Below are 25644 nucleotides of genomic sequence, written 5' to 3'. Positions count from 1 at the left end.
GCAGGAGCAAGTCATCAGAACAAATACAATTAAGACCAAGATCGAAAAATCAGTTGATGACCCAAAATGCAGACTGGGCAAGGAAACTGACGAAACCATTTATCATATCCTCAGCTGCTGCAAGAAAATCGCACAGACAGACTACAAACAGAGGCACAACTATGTGGCCCAAATGATTCATTGGAACTTATGCCTCAAGTACCACCTCCCAGCAGCAAAGAACTGGTGGGATCACAAGCCTTCAAAAGTCTTGGAATATGAGCACGCAAAGATACTGTGGGACTTCCGAATCCAGATTGACAAAGCCCTGGAACACAACACACCAGACATCACAGTTGTGGAAAAGAACAAGGTTTGGATCATTGATGTCGCCATCCCAGGTGACAGGTGCATTGACGAAAAGCAACAGGAAAAACTCAGCCACTATCAGGACCTCAAGATTGAACTTCAAAGACTCTGGCAGAAACCAGTGCAGGTGGTCCCGGTGGTGATGGGCACACTGGGTGCCATGCCAAAAGATCTCAGCCGGCATTTGGAAACAACAGACATTGACAAAATTACGATCTGCCAACTGCAAAAAGCCACCCTACTGGGATCTGCACGCATCATCCGAAAATACATCACACAGTCCTAGACACTTGTGAAGTGTTCGACCTGTGATTTTGTGATATGAAATCCAGCATATCTATCTTGTTTGCTATGTCATAATAAAATAATAATAATAATAATAATAATAATAATAATAATAATAATAATAACAACAACAACAACTTTATTTATACCCTGCTCCATCTCCTGAAGGCCTCGGGGCGGCTTATACTGGGACAAGCCCAATGTGAGTAGATCAGATGTGAGTAGATCAATAGGTACTGCTCCTGCAGGAAGGTAACGGCGCTCCATGTAGTCATGCCGGCCACATGACCTTGGAGGTGTCTAAGGACAACGCTGGCTCTTCGGCTTAGAAATAGAGATGAGCACCAACCTCCGGAGTTGGGCACAACTAGATTTAATATCAGGAGAAAACCTTTACCTATTACTTTCACTCCTGACTTAAAATGTAATCCTGCAAGATTTGTGAAGAAGTCAGCATAATAAAACAGCAGTGGTTCTTAACCTGTGGGTCCCCAGATGTTTTGGCCTTCAACTCCTAGAATTCCTAACAGCGGCAAAGTGGCTGGGATTTCTGAGAGTTGTAGGCCAAAACTTCTGTGGACCCACAGGTTGAGAACCACTGATATACAGCAAGGTGACTTATCCCTGTGTTAGTATGTATAGAAGTCAAGCTTAAACATTCTTATAAATTTCAGGTGCATCCTTGTGTCACAAATACCATCAACCTCCCAGTGCTACAGAACCTTAAATATGAATCTGGAATGCTTCAAACACTTGATTTACTACTCTACAAAAAGCAATGTATTAGAGGTAGTTGGAGAGGGTCGTTTGACATCTTTGAGTCATAATTTTCAGTATCAGCCAGTTATTTTTACTTTAATTCTCACAGCATACCCAATCACAATAATTATTCAAATGTTTATAATGTCTTACAGTATCTGTAACCAGTGAGTACCTTTTCTTAACTGGCAAGGGAGAATTTGAATCCACGTGTAATAACATATAGAATTTAATTAGCTCTTAATAGTCACAAGTGGAAGAGATAATTATTTAATTGGGTTTTTACCTTTTTATGGTAGTCTTAATTGATTTGTCAGTTGCCTTCAGGTAGGGACTCAAAGGTATTACATTACTTACATGGTACCTTAGGGGTTCACTTTCTACCTCCTGTCCCATTTGTTAGTCTGTCATATCCTTCTCCGTTTGGACATACCATGACTTACAATAGAAAGAAATAGGAAGAAAAAGCAATTAAGCTAATAGTAGAATAGTATATTGCTCCAGTATTTCCACAGACGAATAGAGATGTGTGCATTATTTTCCTTGGACTAATCAATGTTCCCTCTGTAGTGTTACTAGGCTGTCACATTCTTTTGTATTCAGATAATCACAGAAGTATGCAATGTGTTTCACAATAAGTGTAGGAAGCACTATATTTCAATAGCCCTAATATTTAATTCTGCCCAAATACTCTACAGGCACAAGATCCTGTCTGATCTTGGAAGATGAGCAGGGTCAGCCTTGGTTAATGCTTGGATGTGATCTGTCAATAAATACCAGGTGCTGTATAGACTACATTCCAGAAGAAGGAACTGGCAAAACCACCTCTGAGTATACCTTGCCTAAGAAAACCCTTTGAAATTAATGGGATCCCCTTGTTGATATGGGACTTGAAGGCACGCACATACATTATGTATCTCATCATCATTTGTAAGATGTTTCTTCTAGTTGTATTTTTGTGGCTTTTATACATTTTTAGTTTATTAATAATCTTCATTATAATAAAACTTAATAATAAAACTTTATTTATATACTGCCCTATCTCCCCGATGGGACTCAGGGCGGTTTACAGTCATAAAAGCAACACAAACATTACATAACAACATAATACACATTATTAAACAAAGTAAAATAATACAATTATAACAATAAATCACACTTACATGACCAGATCAAGGGGACGGGAACCATAAACCCAATATATTAAAATGTATCATTTTAGGCTAGGGAAATCTTGTGCAATATATTCAGGCTCAGAAATCGGCGGTAGTCCAATATAATTACTCAAAAACCTGCCGACACCACCAGGTCTTCAGTTCCTTACGGAAATTGGATAATGTAGGGGATTGCCTGATCTCTTTTGGCAGTGCATTCCAGAGCCGGGGGGCCACTGCCGAGAAGGCTCATTCCCTCGTCCCCACCAGCCGCACTTGAGACGGTGGTGGGAGCGCGAGAAGAGCCTCCCCGGAAGATCTCAAGGTCCGCACTGGCTCATAGGAGGAGATGCGATCACGGAGATAGGTAGGGCCCGAGCCGTATGGGGCTTCATTATGTAATGGCTGACATTTTAAGGAGCTTAAAGTGGTTAATTTTTATAAAGTTTTATTAACTACAATCTTTATTCTCCCATCCTTTAAGGAACTCAGGGCAGTTCCTTCATCTTTTTCCTTACTACTGTCAAATATGGCAAGTTAGGCTAAAATGTGGAAGTCACACAGTATTTTGGCACAGTGTGTCAAAGCGCTGAGCTGCTGAACTTGTGGACCAAAAGGTCCCAGGTTCAAATCCCGGGAGCGGAATGAGCGCCCGCTTAGCCCCATCTCCTGCCAACCTAGCAGTTCGAAAACATGCAAATGTGAGTAGATCAACAGGTACCGCTTTGGCGGGAAGGTAACAGCGCTCCATACAGTCATGCCGACCACATGACCTTGGAGATGTCTATGGACAACGCTGGCTCTTCGGCCTAGAAATGGAGATGTGCACCAACCCCCAGAGTCGGTCACGACTGGACTTGACATCAGGGGAAACCTTTACCTTTACCTTACTAATTTTAATTTGCATTACCACTGTACCATGTTGCCTGTTAACAATAAGGGCTCAGACTAGCTATTAAATTGAAAGGGTGTAGGGAAGGAAATTAAAGAAGGAAGAAGAGAAAGGGAGGAGGAAGGGAGAGAGAACAGGAGGGAGAATATATGATTACAAACTATGTTTTCTGAAATGATGGGAAATGCAGAAATATTATCCGTGGATGTTCAGTGGTCAGAGGGATACCTAATTTTTTTTTTCAAAGACGTCCTTACAGTGGAATGAAAATTGTTTACGCATTCCTTGACTGAGACTGAAATTAGGAAAGAGTTATGTCCTCCTGTGGCACAGCGGGTTAAACTGCTAAGCTGCTGAACTTGCTGACTGAAAGGTCGGCGGTTTGAATCTGGGGAGCAGGATGAACATCCACTGTTAACCCCAGCTTCTGCCAACCTAGCATTCGAAAACATGCAAATGTGAGTAAGTCAATGGCTATCACCTCTGCGGGAAGGTAACGGCACTCCATGCTGCCATGCTGGCCACATGACCTTGGAGGTGTCTACAGACAACGCCGGCTCTTCCGCTTAGAAATGGAGATGAGCACCAACCCCCAAAGTCAGACCTGACTAGACTTAATGTCAGGGGAAAACCTTTACCTTTAACTATGTCCCGAAATAAAATAACATTAACAACTGATGTTTTATATTGTAATACATAGTAACACAATAAGGATAATAAGGGAAGAGTTGCTTTTTTTAAAAAAAAAAGTCAGGGTCTGGAAGAAGTTGGAGACAATGCTTTCATGTCCAAGTGTTTTGATGATTGAATTTCTAGATCACTGAATACTGTAAAAATATTCTTCATCTGGAATATCTGGTTATTATCACTGGCAGGATGTTAAACTGTCTGGTTGTTGGCAGGTATGTAGCTGTCAGGCTGTGTTTGAATGAATGCTCAGTAGAACAATATTGTGGAAGAAGTCTGATACATTTATCCACCTACAGCTCTCTGTGTGTTCTCTCTTTGATTCTCTCCCATATAATTTCCAACCAGTTGTTAGTTACTCAACTAAATGCTACTCTAGAAATTACACGAGATATGCTGTGCTAAAATATGACTATTTATTGGCTAAAACTGTCCATTTGGGATGGATAGGCAACTTTGGATCAAAACTCTAGTTCTTCTTCAGAGATATTCATTGTTCCTGATGCTATCCTTCCCTTTCATAGTGAACCATTACAGACAAAGGGATCTTAAATTGTCAAAAAAGTGGAGGAAGAAGTTAAGTCCACATGATCCATCTCTTTTGGATGGCTGCTTTAAAAAATAATAATGTAATGATCAAAGCTTGGAAAAATTACTTTTTGCATCACAACTCCCAGAATTCACCAGACAACACGGCCACTGGCTGTGCTGGCTGGGAAATTTTGGAAAGCATAGTTCATTAATAAATTTTCTTATGTCTGGTCAGAATATCATCCCCACATCTTCCAGACTCTTCCATGTGGACTGGTCTTACTGGATTTAAACAGACTTGCAAATATATATATATATTTGCCATCAGCTGACAACATGTCTGTTAATCCAAGCATTTTACTGTTCATCTTCTTAACAGCAAACTCTTTTGGTTAAGGTTTGCAAAACTTTCATTATTTTACTCTCTTTGCTACTGTTTTATTGTAGCATGAACTGCTTTGGGAATTTTTTTTAAATGAAGAAGGGTATATCAAGTTTGGAAACTAGAAAAAGAGAGAGAAAGAGTAAATAAGTTTGGCTTTTTTTGAAGAAACACATTTTCTTTTAATCTGCATGTGTTGAATCAAAAATTTACATTCAAAATAAAATAAACACAGCAATGAGTAAACATCAGACTAAAAGCCAAGTGTATGGCTGTAGCAATTCGACCACATGTTTGAATAGTTTCAAATATAGGCTGTGGAGGCTTAAAATAAAACACTACAGCACTGAAAGACATCAGAGGCATAGTTAGGACTGAGCACACCTTTTATGGGTGGATATTTCATAAATGAGGGATTTCAACTGATAATGCCTTTTCCCCACTAATTTCTTCAGAGTTATATAGAGCCTCTAATACTTATTACATTTGAAGAAGATATTTGTAATTCCTAACAATGGTCCTTACTCCACATAAGAGCAGGTGGGGAACCAAATCACATACTAGAGTTGAGTATGGATTTGTTTTCTTCCGTTTCCATCGGTACCTTTGGTACTTTTGGGAGCACATAATGGTAAGGGCCCTCCCAGTATGAAAACCTGCTCACAATGAAAGCAGGTGGGAGCTGATCTTGGCTCCTCTTCTGCTTTTTGAGAGCATGCGGCATTCCTAACATCGTGTATGGAGAACTACTGTGTTCTCTTTGCATGGGGTTTCACTGGAAGCCATGCCTGTTGGGCCAGTTGGAGAAGATTTATCATTTACAGTGATCCTATAAATATCACATTTTGTTTGGTTTTGCTAGAAATTTGCTTCACTTTGAACATTCCAAACATTCTTCCTGTAGGATTTAAAACAGAAAGGCATATTCCAGTATACAAAGAAGATTGGCAGAAGACTTCCCATGGTATTGCAAAGGTATGCTTTAGCAGCAAAATTTCTTACATTGCCCAGTACTTTCTCCCTGGTGTTTGAAAGTGACTGAAACTGCTTTGGGTGCAATTTCCAGATTGCTTTGATAATGCTCCACTATTGAGTTTTCCAAAAACCTGTGGATGCTTAGCCAAAAAGGTGTCACTTGTTGATTTCATCCCTGCCAATTCCTTATTGTCCATATATATCAATGAGGCTACCAGACAGCCTTTGCTAGCAAGATTAGGCTTAAGCCTTTGAGGTAGATGACATTACATCATACAACCAATATAACTCATTTCTCTTGGGAGTTTAGAATATGTCATTTGACTTGATTCTTTGAATTTTTGGGTTTTTTTGTTTGAAATGTTCCATGCCATAGGTGGGGCTGAAAAATGTACAACCTCCACATTTTGAACTACAGCGTCTATCATTCCTGATCATTGGCATACTTGCCAGGGCCCTCCATCAACATTAAGAGGGCTTTATTTTATGTGTAGTGTAATGTGCCACATTTTCCATAGAATCGTAGAGTTGAAAAAGACCTCACAGGCCATCGAGTCCAACCCCCTGTCAAGAAGCAGAAAAATCACATTCAAAGCACCATGTTTCCCACTACAATTGCAGGTATCTTAACAGTGCTGCAATATATTCATTTTGATTCTGGTACTCAAAACACATAATAAGCGCAATCTTATTTGAGATTACGTGCAGCATGTCATTGCAACCGGTTCATCCAGTATAATAAGGAACTGAATTAGATGATCTGGTTGCAATGATTGTGTGTTTGGAAACGCACTGATAACAATGTACCAGAAATTCCACATTTATCAAAACCTAAATTGGTTTTCTACCTCTGTCTTTGATCACTGAAAGAAGCAGCCTCTTTTTTGTAGGTCTTTTCATATGCTGTGTCTGTCTTATTGTCTCCCATAATACTTGCTTGTTTGTATAAATCAAATACAGTCTAATCCCATACAGCTGGAAGTGTTTTCCACTTGCTCTCATAAAGGAGTGAATGAAAATCTTTTTTTTCCTAGAGATGTCTATGTTTTTGCCAGTAGGTAGGAATGTGCTTGTTGAAATTATTTGTTCCCACAGAGTAGAAGGAGTAGTTTAACCATTTTTCACTGCAGGAGATTTTTTTAAATGTTCTGGCAAGAATCAGAAAGCCTTTCCTTTTTCCTGTCCTCCCTTCTAGTCATGTAGGAGCTGGCAGGAGGGTGGCGATAGACGTAAGTATGGAGGACCACCTGTTGATGGCTCTGATAGTCATTGATGGATGAGTCACACTAAGTTATTCTTCCACCTCCTCCCACCAGAAAGGCTTGCAAGAAAGATGGAGGCAGGAAAGCGAGGATGGTCACCTACTGATGGCTGTCATAGTAGTCAGCAATGGAGAAGTCTCAGTTATCTCATCTACCCTGCCTCTCCCACTGATGCTGTAGTCATGTGGGGGAGAATGGGGTGCAGTCTAGTGAAGAGGGTTGATCTTCATACATGGAAATGCTGACATCCTTTGAGGCATTCAGTGGCTCTTGTAGGGTGATGCCATTATGGTACATGGGCTGTACTGGTAGTGATGCTTTTTACTTTTCTGCCAGCCATTACATAGCCACAAGCGAGCAGAAGAAGAGTGGGACCACATTCAGAAGTCTATTTGGGAACTGCTGGGGGGAATGAGAAAGAGGCACATGAAAAATACTCTTTGTCAGGATTTCTGGACACTCAAACCCTTCTCTCAACCCCCTCCTTACTGCCCTATCTTTGGAGCCCAACTGGTAGGTGCAATCTTGGTGCTGTTTTTAACTGTGCAAATAGCACTATGGAGACACGTACTTTTAAGAACACAAGGATTGCATCTTAGTTTCGTTCTACATAAAAGAAGAATGATACAGGAAATTTCAAAAATAGTATCAATCCTAGTTTTCAGGCCCAAAGTAGTTTCAACTTTCTCAGGTGCTCTGCCTCATTTGCCACTCATTGCGAGTCACCACTGTGTGCCCCCGGTGATGTAATGGGTTAAACCCTTGTGCTGGCAGGACTGCTGACCGACAAGTTGGCGGTTTGAATCTGGAGAGAGCGGGTGAGCTCCCTCAGTTAGCTCCAGTTCCCCGTGTGGGGACAGGAGAGAAGCCTCCCACAGGATGGTAAAACATCAAATATCTGTGTGTCCCCAGGGCAATATCCTTGCAGATGGCCAGTTCTCTCACACCAGAAGCGACTTGCAGTTTCTCAAGTCGCTCCTGACATGAAAAAACCCAACTGTAATAGATAGCAGTTGATTATTTATTAAAAATACACACATTTTAAATAGATATTTACTGTAGGTTTATATTTACAAAAAGTAAAACGTATAGGATTGTTAGAGAGGGTTAGAGATAAGGGACATTGGGTATTGGATGTTTCCTAGATATTTACAAACTAAAGGGGGATCTGCAGGAAAGTGTTTAGGGAAAAAGGTAGGGTAAGGAAAAAGCAGATTAAGATCAGCATAGAAGAAAACTAAGAAGGAAGTAACCACAGTAGAGAAGATTGGAAAAAATATACACATTTTTAAACACTGGTATATTTCTCCCACAAGAATATACTAGTGTGTGAGAGAGATGCACCATTTAAATCCCATGCACAGAAAGAGTAAAGAGCACAAAAACACATTAATTTTTTTTAAAAAAATGAACTGATGTTCTATGCAACCCAAATTTTAAGCATTAACTGTTTAAGTTTGTTTTGTGTTAAAAATGGAAAAGGAATATTTTTCTTTTTCTTTTTAATGAAAATATGTTTCAAAAAAGGCAACCAAAGATATAAAGGTGTATCATATCCATCTGCAATGGGGGGGGGGGATGAGAAATTGTCAGTGGCATCCTATTAATTTTGTCTCAGAATATGCTGAAAAGTATGTGAAATGGTTTATAGAAGCAAGATTCATGGAAGAGCCATCACATAAAACTGTTTCTCCTAGATGTAGTAGTTGAGTACCATGATTGTTTTGGCCAAAACCACTGTTTCTGGCCAGTCCTAAATCTCCCACTTTTCTAACTTCTAGAGAAAAAAGAGAGAGAAATGCTGTACCCCTAAAAGAGATCAAACAGAGTAATGAAAACTGTTTACCTTCATAATTGTGTAATAGCTGCTAATAAAGGCAATAGATACAGTAGTTTAAAAGTAATAAAATCCACAACAAAGTGTATTTAATTTTAAATTGAATTGCAGGCAAATGGGTGTCCTAATGAACCCTTGTGTCAATGTAGCTCTAACCAAATTAAGTGAAATAATTTCCATCGTGAGCAAACTAAATAAGTACAAAGTTTCAAACCTAACCATTCTTCCTGGGAAAAAGAGATTTTCTTAGATGATTCAGCTGCAGGAATTAAATGGTAAAGTTCACCATATAAGTTCCCTTAATTCCCTTTTTAGGGCAATTAGGTTAAGCTTTGTCTAACCTTCAGGTCAAGGAAGAAAGGAATGCCACAAAATCCTGAGATGTTTATTTAGGGTACCTTTCCCATACTTCTATTGAGTAAAGCTTGCTACCCCCTCGCCCTGAAAAATTAAAATTAGAGGCACACTTCACTCTTCTATATTTTTTAAAAGAAAAGTCTGCAGTCATGACTTAGAATGATTTTGGATGACTTCCAAAATCTACCACCTGCCCCATTCATTGAAATTTGCCACATCATCTCTTGTTTGCAAACCTCTCTTGTTTTCCTCAATTCCCTCCATCCTCCCCTCCACTCCTTGACATGAAAACAAGGAAATGTTATGGAGAAAAGGATGAAATATCATCACAGGTCATTCTAATTGTAAGTGATTAGGGCCATGCAGTCAGGTCTCATAGAATGGAAGCCCCAGGACTTTTAGATTAGCAGAGACCATGACATCACCAGCCACCTGCCATGTTCCACCTTGTTCCATCTCAGTTTAATTGCAATCTTGTGGAGGATTGGTTTCCCCAAAAACAATCCTTTGTTATGAGCGATCAGTGTTGTAATCCAAAGTAATGTTGGCTTGGTTCTGAGTTGGAAAGACTCATTAGCTTTAATAAAGATCAGCTCAGTCTAGAACACTGTGAGAAATTGCTTTAGATTCTGAAGATGTCCAGATATCCTTCAGCCTGCATGATAATGTTCTCAAGGTCTTCTGCATATCTGAGATAGAATCATAGAATCATAGAGTTGGAAGAGACCTCATGGGCCATCCATTCCAAACCCTTGCAAGAAGCAGGGAAATCTCATTCAAAGCACCCCCGACAGATGGCCATCCAGCCTCTGCTTAAAAGCCTCCAAAGAAGGAGCCTCCAACACAGTCCAGGGCAGAGAGTTCCACTGCTGAACAGCTCTCACAGTGAGGAAGTTCTTCCTAATGTTCAGGTGGAATCTCCTTTCCTGTAGTTTGAAGCCATTGTTCCGCATCCTAGTCTCCAGGGCCGCACAGAACAAGCTTGCTCCCTCCTTCCTATGACTTCCCCTCACATATTTGTACATGGCTATCATGTCTCCTCTCAGCCTTCTCTTTTGCAGGCTAAACATGCCCAGCTCTTTAAGCCACTCCTCATAGGGCTTGTTCTCCAGACCCTTAATGATTTTAGTCGCCCTCCTCTGGACGCTTTCCAGCTTGTCAATATCTCCCTTCAATTGCGGTGCCCAGAATTGGACACAGTATTCCAGGTGTGGTCTGACCAAGGCAGAATAGAGGAATAGCCTGACTTCCCTGGATCTAGATGCTATACTCCTATTTATGTAGGCCAAAATCCCATTGGTTTTTTTCGCCGCCACATCACATTGTAGGCTCATGTTTAACTTGTTGTCCACAAAGACTCCAAGATCTTTTTCACACATACTGCTGTCGAGCCAGGCGTCCCCCATTCTGTATCTTTGCATTTCATTTTTTCTGCCGAAGTGGAGTATCTTGCATTTGTCCCTGTTGAACTTCATTTTGTTAGTTTCAGCCCATCTCTCTAATCTGTCAAGATCATTTTGATTGTTTTGAAGCAGATGTCCAATTTATACAAGAAACCCATATATTTATTACAGCCTCTCTTGCTGCTTCATCACACTAGAGCATGGGTCCACTTTAAATCCGGTTTCTGCCTCCTGCAGAATTCTGGGGTTTGTAGTTTGGTGAGGCAGAGGAAGCTGTTTAAAGCCCCCTCCCTAAAGTAGATTTAAAGTGGAGCCAAGCTCCAGTGTGATGAGGTCCTAATTCATATCTCATTTTTCAGCATTTGGACTGTGGAGATTAAAGCAAGGACACAAGAAAAGGGCTGAAAGACTTAACCCACTATCGGCACAAAGAAGCCAAGATATCGTAACATGTGGAGAAATGAGCATATCATTTAAGCTTAGTTGATATACTCTTTTGTATCTTACATCCCACCAACTCCAACCATCCTGGATAGAAGATGGGATTTTTTTAAATCGTGTCAGATGCTACTTGAGGGATATATTGCAAATCGTTTCTGGCGTGAGAGAACTGGCCATCTACAGAGACATTGCCCAGGGGATAACTGAGAGGTTTCTTTTATGTCCCCGCAAGCTAGACCTGACAGAAGGGAGCTCACTCCATCTCTGATTCAAACCGGCAACCTTCAGGTCAGCTGTCCAGCCAGCACAAGGTTTTAACCCAGTGGTTCTCAATTTGGGGTCTCCAGATGTTTTTGGTCTTCAACTCCCAGAAATCCTAACAGCTGGTAAACTGGCTGGGATTTCTGGGAGTTGTAGGCCAAAAACATCTGAGGACATCAGGTTGAGAACCACTGGTTTAACCCATTGCACCACCACAGCTCCCAATGGAAGATGGTAATTCAAAGGAGTCCACACCTGTCAAGACTGTGGGATTCTGGAAGTGACAGTTCAAAATGCAACATATGCAGATATACGTTGGACTAAAATAACTTTCCAACGTGACTGTGGAGACATCAATAACTAGGGAATGAGGTCCCAGCCAGTGCTAGTGTCTATGTCTATACAATACTTAATCCACTCAGGTTCTAATCTGAACTTATAAAAAAAAGCTATGCAGGGTACAGAAACTATTTTGTGAATAGGATAGTTCCTTCAAACTTCAGACTAAAATTCAGAGGAGATTCCCCAAGTGATATGTAGACTACCAGCCTCCCTTGGCCTCAATTCCAGTTTCCTGAATTTGGAACCTCTATGGCCAGATGGATGCATTTGCTTTATTTCCATGCTGTGCGTTTGCTTCTGTGCCAGCCCAGTCCATCTGTTGGAACAAGCTTGCTTTTGCTTTCTGGGTGCTGTGAGTGAAACCTTGTGGCCATGGTCCAGCCAACGTGAGCTTGCAGGGTTTTCTGGATTGTGACCTCTGGTGTTTTGGGCACCCATCCAAGCTGACAAAAATGAATTGTGTAGTTAGATGTTATCCTGTTTTTATTCCTTTGCCTCATCACAAAACCTAAACGTTCTCTTACCTCAAACGTGCAGTAACATTTCTTCTACTATTGCCTTTCTTGTGATATATTGAAGGAATGCATAGAAATCCATGTGCATTTCAAGGGTCAACACTTTATTTTATTAACCCCCTCCCTTTATTCTCTGTTTGTCATTGAAGCAAGCAAGAAAGTCAGGCACTGAAAGCAGCACGAATAGCCTGTCAAGAGAGGACTGAAACCAAGTTGAGTAACCTTGCAGGAGAGAATAATGATGCAAATGAAGGAACGGCTCCTGGTTGGAAGGTGAGTCTTTTTTGTGGGTGTCTGTGTGAGAGAATGGGTGTTTTCACCCCTAAAATACTGCAAAATGACTAAATTAATTATATCGATTTCCTTCCATGAAATCCTGTCCCTACCCTGGTTTTTTTTTTATTTAGGATTTTAGCAGGCTTAAATGCATGCAATCCCAATATATGCAACTAAATGCTTAAACAGGAATGTCTAAAAGCATTAACTATGAATCATTTGGGCAAGGTTGGAGTTCTTCAAAACAGTTTGTCAGCACTGGCCAAGCAAAGTCTTGCCTGTAAGAGATGTGGAACGGCAGCCCTGCCACCATGTAAATGAGACAAGCTTGAGATATGATGAATCTCCTATCTCCTTTTCCTACTCAACTGACACTCGCTTTGAGGGAAGGTTGTAAAAGCAAGAGAGATTGTGGTATAATTCCTCAGACTGGCGTTTTTGCCCCCCAGTCACTATTCGATTATCTTCCAAATTGCTGTGTTTCAGAGAGATAAAGATTTTTTATGGCTTGCTGACTTGAAACAACTAGAAGAGCCAGAAAGAGAGGAGGCTAACTGGCCATGCATAGTAATTCCATTGGTAAATGACAAAATCTTTGTTTGTATGACATTTCCAAAATTACTACAGAAGATGAATCTAAAATATAAAATGTCACATTTGGCATGCAAAACTATCAAAATATATTTCAGTATAAAATTCATAGAGGCGTTTAATTTAGAATGTGTTTAATAACTCAGTCTGCCTGCATCAGTAATCCTGCCTTGAGGTTTTAGAAAGATTGTCTTATTTATTCATTCACATGATGTTAATTTTCATATATATATATATATATATATATATATATATATATATATATATATATATATATATACACGCGCACACGATTCTGATGCCAAAATATTAAGGTTAAATCTTCATTGTTAATTAAGATTTTTTTCTAATTTAAATGAAAATAATTGTCATTCAGATTAGTTTGTTAAATATGGTGTTGAGGAAAACAAAAACAAAAGAGGCTTAACTACTTCAAGTATTTACTTAACTGCTTAATTTAACTCCATGAGCTTTCCATCTATATGGAAATATGCTGTCTCTTCCATTATAAATCCAAGGTAGAATATATTTTTTTAAAATAGAGGGATTATTGGTCACTACAGGGTAGATCATGAGACTTTGGAATATTTTATCAAGCAAAGCATATTAAAATAATAGGATGTGTGCTCTGGGATGCAATTTTAAATAACCTTCTCTCATCATGGAAATGAATATAGAAGAAAAAGATTTAAATTATGACAGAGTTGATTTAGAAAGACAGTTACCTCACTGCAATATCAGATGCCCAGTTTTGTTCTCTGCAAAGAAACAAGATGAAATCCATGGAAAATTCCATGGAATCTTACTGAAAACACAAGAGGGTCAGCATTTTGTTTCTTTTAAAGTTTCTAGTCCTCCTGCGTACCAAACAAATTTGAAAAGCCACCAGCAATGTATCATGCTCCTGGAGGAGAAAGTGTGATATAATGTCTGGTTGATGCTCAGAAGGCTGTGAAAGTCCTGAAATCATTGTTTGGAAAGAGACATTCCCTAAAAATGACTAAATAAATTGAGGCACAGTCCAGACATAACAGTGTTTCTGTTGTTCATCAGGAACTTGGGATGGTGATTTCTATCTGTTCTGCTTGGAGATGACTCCCTCTGAAAAGCCAGGGTCACACCTGGCATGTGCTTTTGGAACTAGCATCCCAGTGAGGCACAGTGGTTCATGATTCAGGGCTTGTCTACCATGGCTGTGTGCCCCACGTTAATTGTGACTTGCTCTTGGATGTCATGTGGATATTGGACCAGTCCACATCAGATCTGGTCATCCTGTCCACAATCTGCCCAAAGTGCAGGACTTCTCCAGAGTTTCTACGCAACATCCAGTAGCCTCGAGTCCTTATCATAGGGTAAACTGGGTTAAATAATGACTAAACTGGTTTAATCCATTTTACTTTATGATAAGGACTGGAGGTTACTGGGTGTCGTGTAGAAACTTTGGAGCAGTCCTGCATTTTGGGCAGATTGTGGACGGGATGACCAGATCTGATGTGGACTGGTCAGCTGTCCGCATTAGTTGCCACCACCATCCCCTTTACTCTTATTTATGGATGATCCCTGTTTATTTATGGAGATATGCATTAATTTAATATGTTTTGGTTCACTTTTATCAATTTTGTTTATTGCTTTTGTTGATTAATTTAAATTGGTTATTGGTTTTATTATTATTTATTGTTGCTTTATTCACATTGCTCTATGCTGCTCTGAGTGCCCTTGGGGAGATGGGATGGGATATAAAGTATTACTACTACTACTACTACTACTACTACTACTACTACTATATTCTGTGTTCATCAGTGCAAGGAAAAAGGTATGAATTGGGTTTGTGTCACTATTGCTATTGCAAATTGCTGTGGAACTCTGAGACGTTGTCCCTTCTTTCTCCATAATCATAAACAAGGGGGCCTCTGCTGATGCCAGCATGGGATGCTCCCAATCACCAGAAGCTCTCAAAGAGCTCTGTGGCCATCTGCAGGAAAGGTAAAATGACAGCCAAGTTGAATTGGTTAAGAACCAGTTGAACCATATAGCCTCCACTCTGCCACTGCCATTGGTTGTGCACAGAGCTTGTGGACATTTCTAAAACCTCTGGATCCAGTCCAGAACAAAAATGCTCTGGATTGTACCTGGTGGCCTTGGAGGTATCCACTGCTCTAGCTGACCTAGCAATAACTCACTGGTGTACATAGCCCTAATTTATATCCTGATTTATATTCTATGATTTGATGTATCTAGGTCTGCTCTTGAAAAGTTTTTGGAAGGTACATCTAATGTAATGTGTGTTATCTGGAGTATTAGATGTGTGCTTTCAAAGCCATATCCATAGAACTTGTTTCTAATTTCTCCTAAGCTCAGTTCACTGGACCTACAAAGCTCTATACAATTTGGGGCCAGGATAGCTGGAAAGTTCCCTGCTTTCCTGCAAGCCTATTCTGGATTTGAGAGCCTCAGAAGAGGCCCTTATTGCATGTCCGGTCAACCCAAGAGCTAGACAGATGAGCACATAGACACTTCCTCAGACTGACCCCAACACTATTGAGCTTCTGCAGGCTCAGACTATATAGTTTTACATATAGCTCTTGTTTTAATATGATAATCCATTTAACTGGGTTTTGATATTACAATCAACCCTCTTAGCTTAGGGGCAGAGGGCCACTGAAAATGTCAGAGCTTTAAATAAAAAAATGGCTATTTCTAGTCAAAGGACACTTTCCTAGAAATCTCTAAGGTTCTCAACACAGGTCTATTGTCAAAGTCCACCTTAGGATGACCATAGAATTGCACTGGAGAACCTAGAGATTACTTGAGAAGTGTTTTGCCAAATAATCTCTAGGTCCTCCAGCATGACCTTATCATCAACTTCTGCCAGAATTTGATCATTGAGTCACATTGGAGGACCTAGGGAGAACAAATTTAAATCTCTGAAAAATCATATCTGCAAATGTGGACAGCCAAGTATATAACTTTCTCTGTGTTTAATATATTGTGTCTTGTCTTTAATCGACTTATGAATTGTATTGGGTCTCGGTTTGAAGAAAAGTCACAGTATCAAATAAAGAAATAATACCATGATTGTATAAGCCCTCATTTTGAATATTTGCCAACCAGGAGGGCTGTTCTTCTCTTTTTCCTACTCATTAATACCCCCTTTTCTCTTAGATCAACTGGTCTACAAAACCTCAACCCATTCAAATCCAACTTAAATGTATTAGAGGTATTAAAGACAAAGTGCCACAAGGTAGCTACATTCTCAAGGTTTCCCTTCGAGGACAAGTTGGTGGTGAACTACTTTCCTGGTCCAAAGTGGAAGGTCAGCAGTGGGCTGGTACCTCACTACCAGTCAGACATAATGGCAATTTTTACGATGTGGAGATCTGTTTCGACCAAAGCATTCACACAGTAAGTGACTTTTTGTCTGTATCCTCTCATACCTTCCAACTTTTCACATGGGACAAACGTAGCTAAGCAACATCTGAATGTGGTCAAGAGAGCAAGCATTATTAATGAAAAAAAATGTATTTTTAGAAGAGGCTGCAGCAATTTGCTTTCACCTGAACCTACCGGAAAGTGCAAGATTCCTTCACTCTTATACTTCGAACTGATTTTGCCACAGTTGAAGTAAGAATATTCCCTGTTTTTCTCTCTGCCCAACCTGCAATACCTATAGGAGAGGTTTGGTATGCGTAGAGCTCTTAGTTTGGAACTAAACATTTATTTTAGCTAAACCCATTCCTGTAAGAGCTCTGCCACCATGTAAATGGGACAAGCTTGAGATATGATGAATTTCCTTTCTCCTTTTCCTACTCAACTGACACTCGCTTTGAGGGAGGTTCTGCCCAGATCTACACAGAATGGATTCTCATGAACACTTTTGTAATCTTTATAATTGCTCATTGTTTTGTGCTTGGATAATTAATTTGGGAGATTTTTTAAACCCTTATTTCATTCTCTCCTGACTTTTCTCTTTCTCTGTCCCACCCCGACCCATTCATTATGGTTTTCATTGCACCTTCTTGAGTATATCTCACACTCTAAGCAATTTGGCAGAACTGGAACTTGGAACCAAAGATAATTGGGAATCAGAGATGGTATGATGATCCATTTATGTGTAAAATTGTTTTGCATGTACTCAGAAACATTCAAAATATTTCTGATAAAGATAATGGTTTGATCATTGTTAGTCAGCCACTAATGGCTACATTTGCAGTGGATTAGTATGGATCTAGGTCAGTGGTTCTCAACTTGGGGTCCCCAGATGTTTTTGGCCTACAACTCCCAGAAATCCCAGCCAGTTTACCAGCTGTTAGGATTTCTGGGAATTGAAGACCAAAAACATCTGGGGACCCCAGGTTGAGAACCACTGATCTAGGTGATATTAAAACTTTTCTCGCTAACGTTGTCTGCTTAAGATTAATAAGTGGGATGTTTCAATGTGTTTGGAGTAGAATTAAATAGGATATATATTGGTGAGAGAGAAGAAAGAAGAAAAATGCAAATTAGTGAGAAGGCTGAACTGAACAGTAGTAAGTGAGGTTCCATACTATTGAACAGTCATTTCCAACTTGATCGTTTCTAGATGAGTTGAACTTTCATCATTCTCAGATAATAATCATATTATGGGCTTTATGTTCCCTGAGGTAGAAAAGTTGAGTGAAGACAACTTTATAAGGAGAAGAAGAGACATTTTGAAGGCACCAATAATAAAATGTACTCTTAAGGTCAACAATGACTGCCTTCTTGCCATTTTCTGTAAAAACCATGTCTGGCCCTTGAAATGTATGTTTTAATAATGAATTAACTAATGATCATTTAAGAAAATGTTTTCAATTATTAGGGTTGGTGGTAATTATCCTCTCCACCCCAATTTCTAATACATAACACCATCAAATTAAATTTTCAGACTTAACATTCCAGCTTTAGTGCATGCTCTTTCCTTCTTTCACCCCTACAATGCAACCTAATTCATTCATTTAAAAATTGCCAAATGTATGATATGCTATATCATACAGCATTGTCCGCCAAGTTTAGTTTTTTCCTGCTTGTTTCTTATCTTTGCAGCTTGTCAGCTATGTAATTTGATTTGGGCAAAGTAGCTTTAGAATAATAAATGAACAAGTGGGTGTATATGAACACATGAATGCCCAAATCCTTGTCTGAGTTTTGAGCTTCATTGACTTCCATTTGCTAAAAAAGCAGCATTTAGATTATTTTGGAATATGACCAAGTACACTCGAGGCTCTGTTTTGAGACCGAGACACATCTATTTTGTTTCTTAACCATGCCACGTGGGGCAGGATGGTTGTGTCATTCAGTACAGCAGCCAGGCAAATGTCAACAACTGGTTGTTGAGAACTGTTGAGAACTGTGTGTGATAAGCACAAGTTAATTCACAACTGAATGATTTTGACCCATGTGTTTATATGTGCCGGTCACAATATTGTGTGCTTTTTAAAGTCATGTGTATTGGTTGATTGAATCGCCACTGTTCACTAAATATCAAAATAATGGCAATCGGAAGTTGGTGAGATAATATTTTTGATGGAGCTTCCAGGCTTAACAGTTACTATTTTTCAGTATGATATTGTGTTTATAGTAGATCTAGGAGACATAATTTCCTTGATCCATAATTTCCATAACCTTTTGGAGGACTGTGGAATCTGTAGTACAAAAGTAACCTTTCTTAATCTTTGATTTTTATGTACATCATTATAGGGTAGCCAGATTTTTGTACACTATCCAAAATGTCCCTTGTTATTGCAAGTTTAGGAGTTGTGTTCTCCTGGGTTTTTTTGTTCTATTCTTGGGAGTCGGGAAGTGGCAATCCAGCATTAAGTGGCAATCCAGCAATCAAGGAAACGAGTGAATATTTGGAGTAGCCTTCCTGTTATTTCCTGCACTTGATGTAGCTATGCTGTTGGTAATAGAAATTTGTAGTGATGTGCACTACAATTGAGGAATTGAGAGAGAGAGAGGAGAGAGAGAGAGAGAGACAGACAGACAGACTGTTATGATTGAGCCTCATGGCTCTGTTACTGGCAGACGTGGGCGTAAGACTCCTCGAGAGTCAGATACTCTCGAGCGAGAGAGAAAGAGACTGCGAGATATCTTTGCAGCACCATCTGACGAAGAGTCTTTTGAGGGGTTTACGGAGAGAATGGAGGAGGGGCTGGTTAGCTCGGAGGAGGATGAGATGGATTGGACTCGGGTGAGGGAGGAATTGGGTGCCACTGGCAATGATGGGATGGAAGATGAATGGGGACCTTCAGGATTAGACCCATGGACAAGCTGGAGGGATGGGACGGGATCCACAGCTGGGGATGCTGTGGGGCGTAGTCAGAGGTGTTCCAGCTCTGATGAGGAAAGTGATGAGGAAATGCCCGGGTTAAGGAGGGCAGCTGATAGTGATGAGGATTTGTAACTGGCATAAAATGAGGCTTGGGAGCAATTGCAAATTGCGTTGGGCAAGGTAATCTGGACGAACGCTTGGGATCTGTGTGGGACGCTTTCCTGAAGACTGGTGTGTTTTCGTGTGCTGATACCTTTGACCTTCCGTCGTCTTCTTGACGGACGCCATCTCCTGCTTTGGATTTCGGACTGAACTGACCACGGCTTGACTTCTCCCTACTCGGACTTGGTGAAACTACAAACGTCTGCTTCTGGCTTGAACTACGGAAAGGAACTGGGTCTACTCTACTGCTTCAATCCTCGGCTGATCTGTGTGTATTGGAAATCTTGCCTGCTGTGTGGAGGAGTGACTCAAGTTACTCAAAGCACAGTGCTGGCAGCAGAGAGGAATCTGCTGCCAATTAATTGCATTCTTTTGAACACTTTGTTCCCCGGCTTCTGTTTTATTTATCCCCAGGCTGAAGCAAGCTGTTTTGTTTTTACCCGGATTAAACTCTGGTTTAATCCGGTTTATCTTTTGAACGTTTTTCCTTGCCCTTTTTGCTTTTAAAGGCTAATACTGCCTGGCCCTTGTATTTTACGGGCATTTTTGAGTTCTGTTATCCAATAAACTCTGTTATCTTTGATCTTGTGGCGTTCTGTCTTTGACACAGACAGACAGACAAAGAGGTGCTGGGGATAAGAGATAGATGATACTGAGCAGGAGCGACCCTAGGTTTTCTCAGTATGTAAGCAAACCTAGGGCCGTGCCCCCCCCCCCCCGAAATTACGACCCCCACCCCAAACTTAGCCGCGGTGGCGGCAGTGACCATTGGGTCGCTCGCCGTGGAACAAGGAAGTACTTGGTATTCTCGCGAGATCTCGCAAGAATACAAAATACTTCCTTGTTCCGCGGCAAGTGACCCAATGGTCGCCGCCGCTGCCGCTGCCAGGAAGGGCTGCGCCTGAAGTGGCGGCTTCATTGGCCTCAATGAAAAACCGGGCCTGATATTGTGCTATGGAATTGTGATAGATAGATTTGGGCCAGGAGACAGACCAAAAGAAAATGGATGGGAAGTTTGGGGATTGGGAATGATATATGGCTGCTGGACTGTAGACAGGCTAATAGAAGAGAATGAGATGGTGGAAAAGATCATGTTGTGCTGAAAACTGAAAGAATAGTATTTGAGATAATGTTGATTTGTGGGATGGGATGTGGAAAACTGCTACCACTAGCAAAGAACAAAATGGATAGATAGGAAGTTTTTGTCAGACTAGGTTGAGGCTGATGGATACCTAAAGCAAAGGAGATTGCAAGGATGGAGCAAGAGGAGGATAAAAAGGTCATCATCCCAGAATTGGGGGAAAAAGAGGAAAGGAGAAGAGCAGATGATAGTAGAATAATTATTATTTCAATAAATAAAACCATTTCTTGTCTGGTTTCTGGATTAGAGATAACAGCAGTTTTGTCTCCCTTTTTGCTTGGTTTAGAGTGCAACTCCCATTGTTAGCTCAAGGTTTTGTTGCACGTATGTCTGAATAAAGCAGATCCAGGGAGAGATCACTTGATTTATTATTTTAAGGAGCTTCAAGTCCTACTGTCGAGAAGAAGGAAAGATATAGATACAATTATTATTGTTGTTGTTGCTACAACTACACTGCTATTATTATTACAACTTTGTAGATAGGCTTAAATCTCTGCTTTTCTCCTCTGGTTATAATTTTAATCCCAACACATCCATGCATGTAGCCTGAGGTTTGGAAGAAATTTCCAGACAACTGCCCTTTAATATTCTGATTTTAGTTATTAATCAGAGAAATATTTGCTCTGTGTATATATGCATGCTCATGTGTGTCTGAACAATATGCTGTGAGCAACTGTGCTCAACGCTTAATTAAAATACCAAATAGCATTACCAGAATCTACCCTTTATGACTGCTCCTCATTCTCGGTTTGCAAATCTCAGGGCCTGGAACAATCCAGATGTAGGTGATCCAGATGTACCCAAGTAACAAACCTATGTGTTTACTGTTTATGGTTTCCACTGAATTCAGTTTTAAAACATTTGTAAACAGCTGCCAGGCATATTTTAGACCCTGCTCTTAACAGCTTAGCATATATTGGAACTGGGGATATACACACTCTCATGCCATTGAAATTTCATAATAATTACATCTGTCAAATGTACTTCTAGTTAAGGTCATATCAAATATCGCTTTTTGCCCTGCCTTTGCTGTTCCTATAGATAGGTAATGGCAGTGGACAAGTCTTTCATTGATCCAGTTTGGCTCCTTCTCTATTATTTTTTGAATATGCTTTTACTGCTTCTGACCTGGATAACATTTAAAAAACACTTTTCTCCCCCAAATATCATTCTCCAGGCTAGCTCCTTACATTCAGAATAACCCAGCTGCAACCTATCTCTTGCATGCCTCCACCCTTACTTGCTTTCACCTGTAACTCCTACTTACAGATTACTCAGCCCTGTAGAACTAAGACTTACATTAACCCTTTCCATCACCAACTGCTAGGCCTGACATCCTCAACCACCATCAGCTGTGGAACATGATACCTGCCAGCTATATTCACCTGCTTTGCTAATGCTCTTATTAATTTTGGGTCTGCACCCCATGTACTGCCAGTTAGTTTCTACATGATGTTATTGTGTGCAGCTACTTTGTGTTTGGTAGTCATACAGTGTTCCCTGAATGGTAGTGTTTGATCTACGGTGACACCAAGATATTCAGGATGGAAACAGTGTTCAAGCTCTTTGCCTTCCCAGGTAACTTTCAATTTCAATTTCACCACAAATTCATCAATATAAAATCAATTACTTATTAGTAAGACCTCAGTTATAACCTCAAGAATCGGGCTGAGTAGGGAGAACATGTGGCCCTCCAGATGCTATTAAATTGCAACTTTTATTAGTCCTAGCCCACATAACTAATGTTGGGGGATGCTGGGAGGTGTAATTCAGTGTCATCTGGTGAGCCAAATGATTCTTACTCCTGTTTGAAAGGCTTTGAATATACAATGCTGGGGATTTATTGATTGATATCTGGCATGGTTTGGATACCAACAACTTTGGTTGGATTACAGCTACCTTCAAATCCCCAAATATGCAAAACATATTTTGGAGCCTTGTTGTGTAAATTAATCATGAACTATACATATAATTCTAATCCAAACTCGATAATTACGTTTAAACATTCAAAAAGTAGTTCTCAGGAAAAAGTTTGTTTATAGGGGTTTTTTTAAAAAGAAAAGTTTTTCAGAAAGGGCAGGAAGAGGAGTAGGTGGAATGTGATGCTAAATTATTGGGGTTTGTTACAAGAGAAAATAGCAGATGCTTAATATGAAGAGTAGAATTTTGTTTTCATTGGCTATAAAGCCGCGATTGGGGCACAACATAAATAAGGTCAAAAATAAGCACTCATGCCTAATGTTGAAAGACAGCGTGCTTGTAACTAATACATTTGAGATATTGTTCCAGAACACTACTTCCTTCCAAAAATAATAACTCCTTAACATTGACAAAGTTAGTGTCAGCATGGGTTACCTGCTGCATACAGAAAGTTTTGGTCATGTAAGCTGGATTTGCCCTAGGGCTAGTTCAATTTGAACATCTAACCTTTCCCCTGAAATATTTTTTATTCATTAATCAGTGTTCTTTGCCCAAGTTTCACATCCCTACTTCTCCTCTGCTGTTTCTTTTTAACCTTAGCTATCAGACAAGAGCAGTAAAATGTCATTTTGATTGTTACCTTTCTACAAAAGATGTGGAGATGCTCCATTTTCAAAGTAATGTTGAATAGGTTCATAGTATGGTATAAAATATATGGGGACTTGGAAGTCCAATAGAGTGCTGCAAATGATAAAGCAAATATGTAGAAAGCTTGAGAAGGTTCCCTCAAAAGGGCCTAAATAACCTAAAGACATTAGATACTATTTGATCATAGAAGCTAATCTGAATCAGCCCTGGTTAGTATTTGGATGGGAGACCTATATATCAGAGGAACAAATTGGCTAAACCACCTCTGAGTATTCCTTGCCTAAGAAAACTATGAAATTCATGGGCTTGCCATAAGTTGGCAGGCAACATGAGGGTACTACAAACACAATTTAACAAAATAACTCAAAATGCAGTGTTTGATGATAGAAAAAAGGGATTTCTTATCAAGTGGTCCACTTGAAGAGCTGTGGTGGACTGAGACAAGAGCTCTTTGTACCTACTATTTTCAATATTTCCTGATCTCTTATCTTTCCAACCAATACTCATTCTTCCAATCAATCCTTACTTCCTCTCATTTCTCCTTTCCATTCCAATTTATTCATTCACATTCCAATCCTCTTGAAGTTAGATTTAATTTAGTATTGTTGTTGTTGAGCAATTTGGTTTGTTAGAATTTGGCTATTATAGGATTTTAAAAAAATGAAATATGGTACCAGTCCCCACTGTTATATTTACCTACATCTAACAAAATATAGTTTCTTTGGGAATTTTCTCAGTCCTCCAGATTAATGCTATAGTATTCTTGGGCCAGAAGTTCTTCTATTTGATGGAGTTCACTATTATCCAAGGTTTCACATATGCACCCAATTCTGGGAATGTATCCCTTGCAGGTATAGGGGCTTTACTATCACCATATGTATTAAAATTTAGACAGTCTTTCTGAAAACATATAACTTTTAAAATACACAACAAATCTTTTAAAAAGCAATAAAACACAACAACAGTGTTGCTATGCTATTTAGCTGATCAATGTGGTGATAGCATATTGTCTAATGTATATTATCATGCCAGCTTGTATTTAGCTTTTGCAGTTCATACATTTCCCCCTAATAATAATATTACATGGTTGGACTACACACACACAAATATACACAAGAGGCAGAGATCTTTGAAATGCTGCCTATTCTTTGAAAAACTGTGCACAGCCATGGCCATTTCATATTCCTATAAAGTTCACTGATGCTAATGGGAAGAGATTCATATATCTTTAGATTTTTAAAGAGTATATCACCATAGTTAATATTTATGTGCTCATGTGGCCAAGTAGCAATGTTACTGGACCAGCTGCACACCTTTTAGCCTTACTTTAGGCAAACCCAGGGAGAATAAAATAGCAACTTTTCAAACATGACATTTAATCCGTGCATGTAAATCAAAATGTGGGAGGAATCTATTATTCATTATTAAAAGGGCACCATATTTTTATTATACTGAAAATGAAATCCAAATGCTGTGAAAAATTTAGTGGCTTCTCTTGAAGTTTCAAGACACTTATCATCCAGTCATTGAGGTGATGTTGGCACTCATTTTAAATTATAGCCACCAAAATAATAAGTTTAAAGATTCTGGCTTAGGAAGGAACTGGAAAGAAGCATGATCCATTTCACTGCAAAAGGTTTTTATTTTTTTAATGTATGGCTTCCTAAATCCATATTACAGTCCAGTTCGTTGGTAATATTCAGAACAAGATTAGTATAAGAAATATAGTTCATATCCTTGTCATTATTAGTCACACCCACATTTTTCCCCTGGAGTACTTTCTGAAAGCTACATATATCAGAAACTGATTAACATGACCTAAGGTATTAATTATTAAAATATGATGAGACTAACATTTCCTGTGCCTCTTTTTTCTCTATGTCAGCATCTGAAAAGGAACTAAGATGCTTTTAATAGCAATACAATGCAGTATTAGTGGTTAAGCTAGAGGGGGGAAAGTGTTGATTTTACTATTACGATTCTTGTACTAAACTCCATTACAACTTTGAAATGTGGATGTAGAAAACCTTAGTATAGGTTAAACTAAGTATTTGACATCCCATGGAAAAAAAGATTGATTATAATAATAACCCTTGACTATTGGATCTTCCTTTTCTTTCCCTATTTCCATGCACAGATCACACCAATCGCCTCACCAGGGCATCTTTTGAAACTCTGGGTTACCA

The 25644-nt window shown here is 39.6% G+C and overlaps 1 protein-coding gene across 1 annotated transcript in view; it reads left to right on the top strand.

The window, feature by feature from the left end:
• Positions 1 to 25644, top strand: part of LOC100557827 (uncharacterized) — a gene marked incomplete at its 5' end in the record, with an annotated part of 227814 nt that overhangs the window by 30829 nt on the left and 171341 nt on the right. The window contains 3 exons of the mRNA XM_062977712.1: positions 5943 to 6013; positions 12581 to 12704; positions 16461 to 16700. Of these exons, the coding sequence (XP_062833782.1) occupies positions 5943 to 6013; positions 12581 to 12704; positions 16461 to 16700 (435 nt within the window). The remainder of the gene's footprint in view (positions 1 to 5942; positions 6014 to 12580; positions 12705 to 16460; positions 16701 to 25644) is intronic.

Source organism: Anolis carolinensis, chromosome 4 (genome assembly GCF_035594765.1).
Source record: "Anolis carolinensis isolate JA03-04 chromosome 4, rAnoCar3.1.pri, whole genome shotgun sequence".
NCBI lineage: Eukaryota > Metazoa > Chordata > Lepidosauria > Squamata > Dactyloidae > Anolis > Anolis carolinensis.
This window is presented reverse-complemented; position numbering and strand designations above follow the sequence as displayed.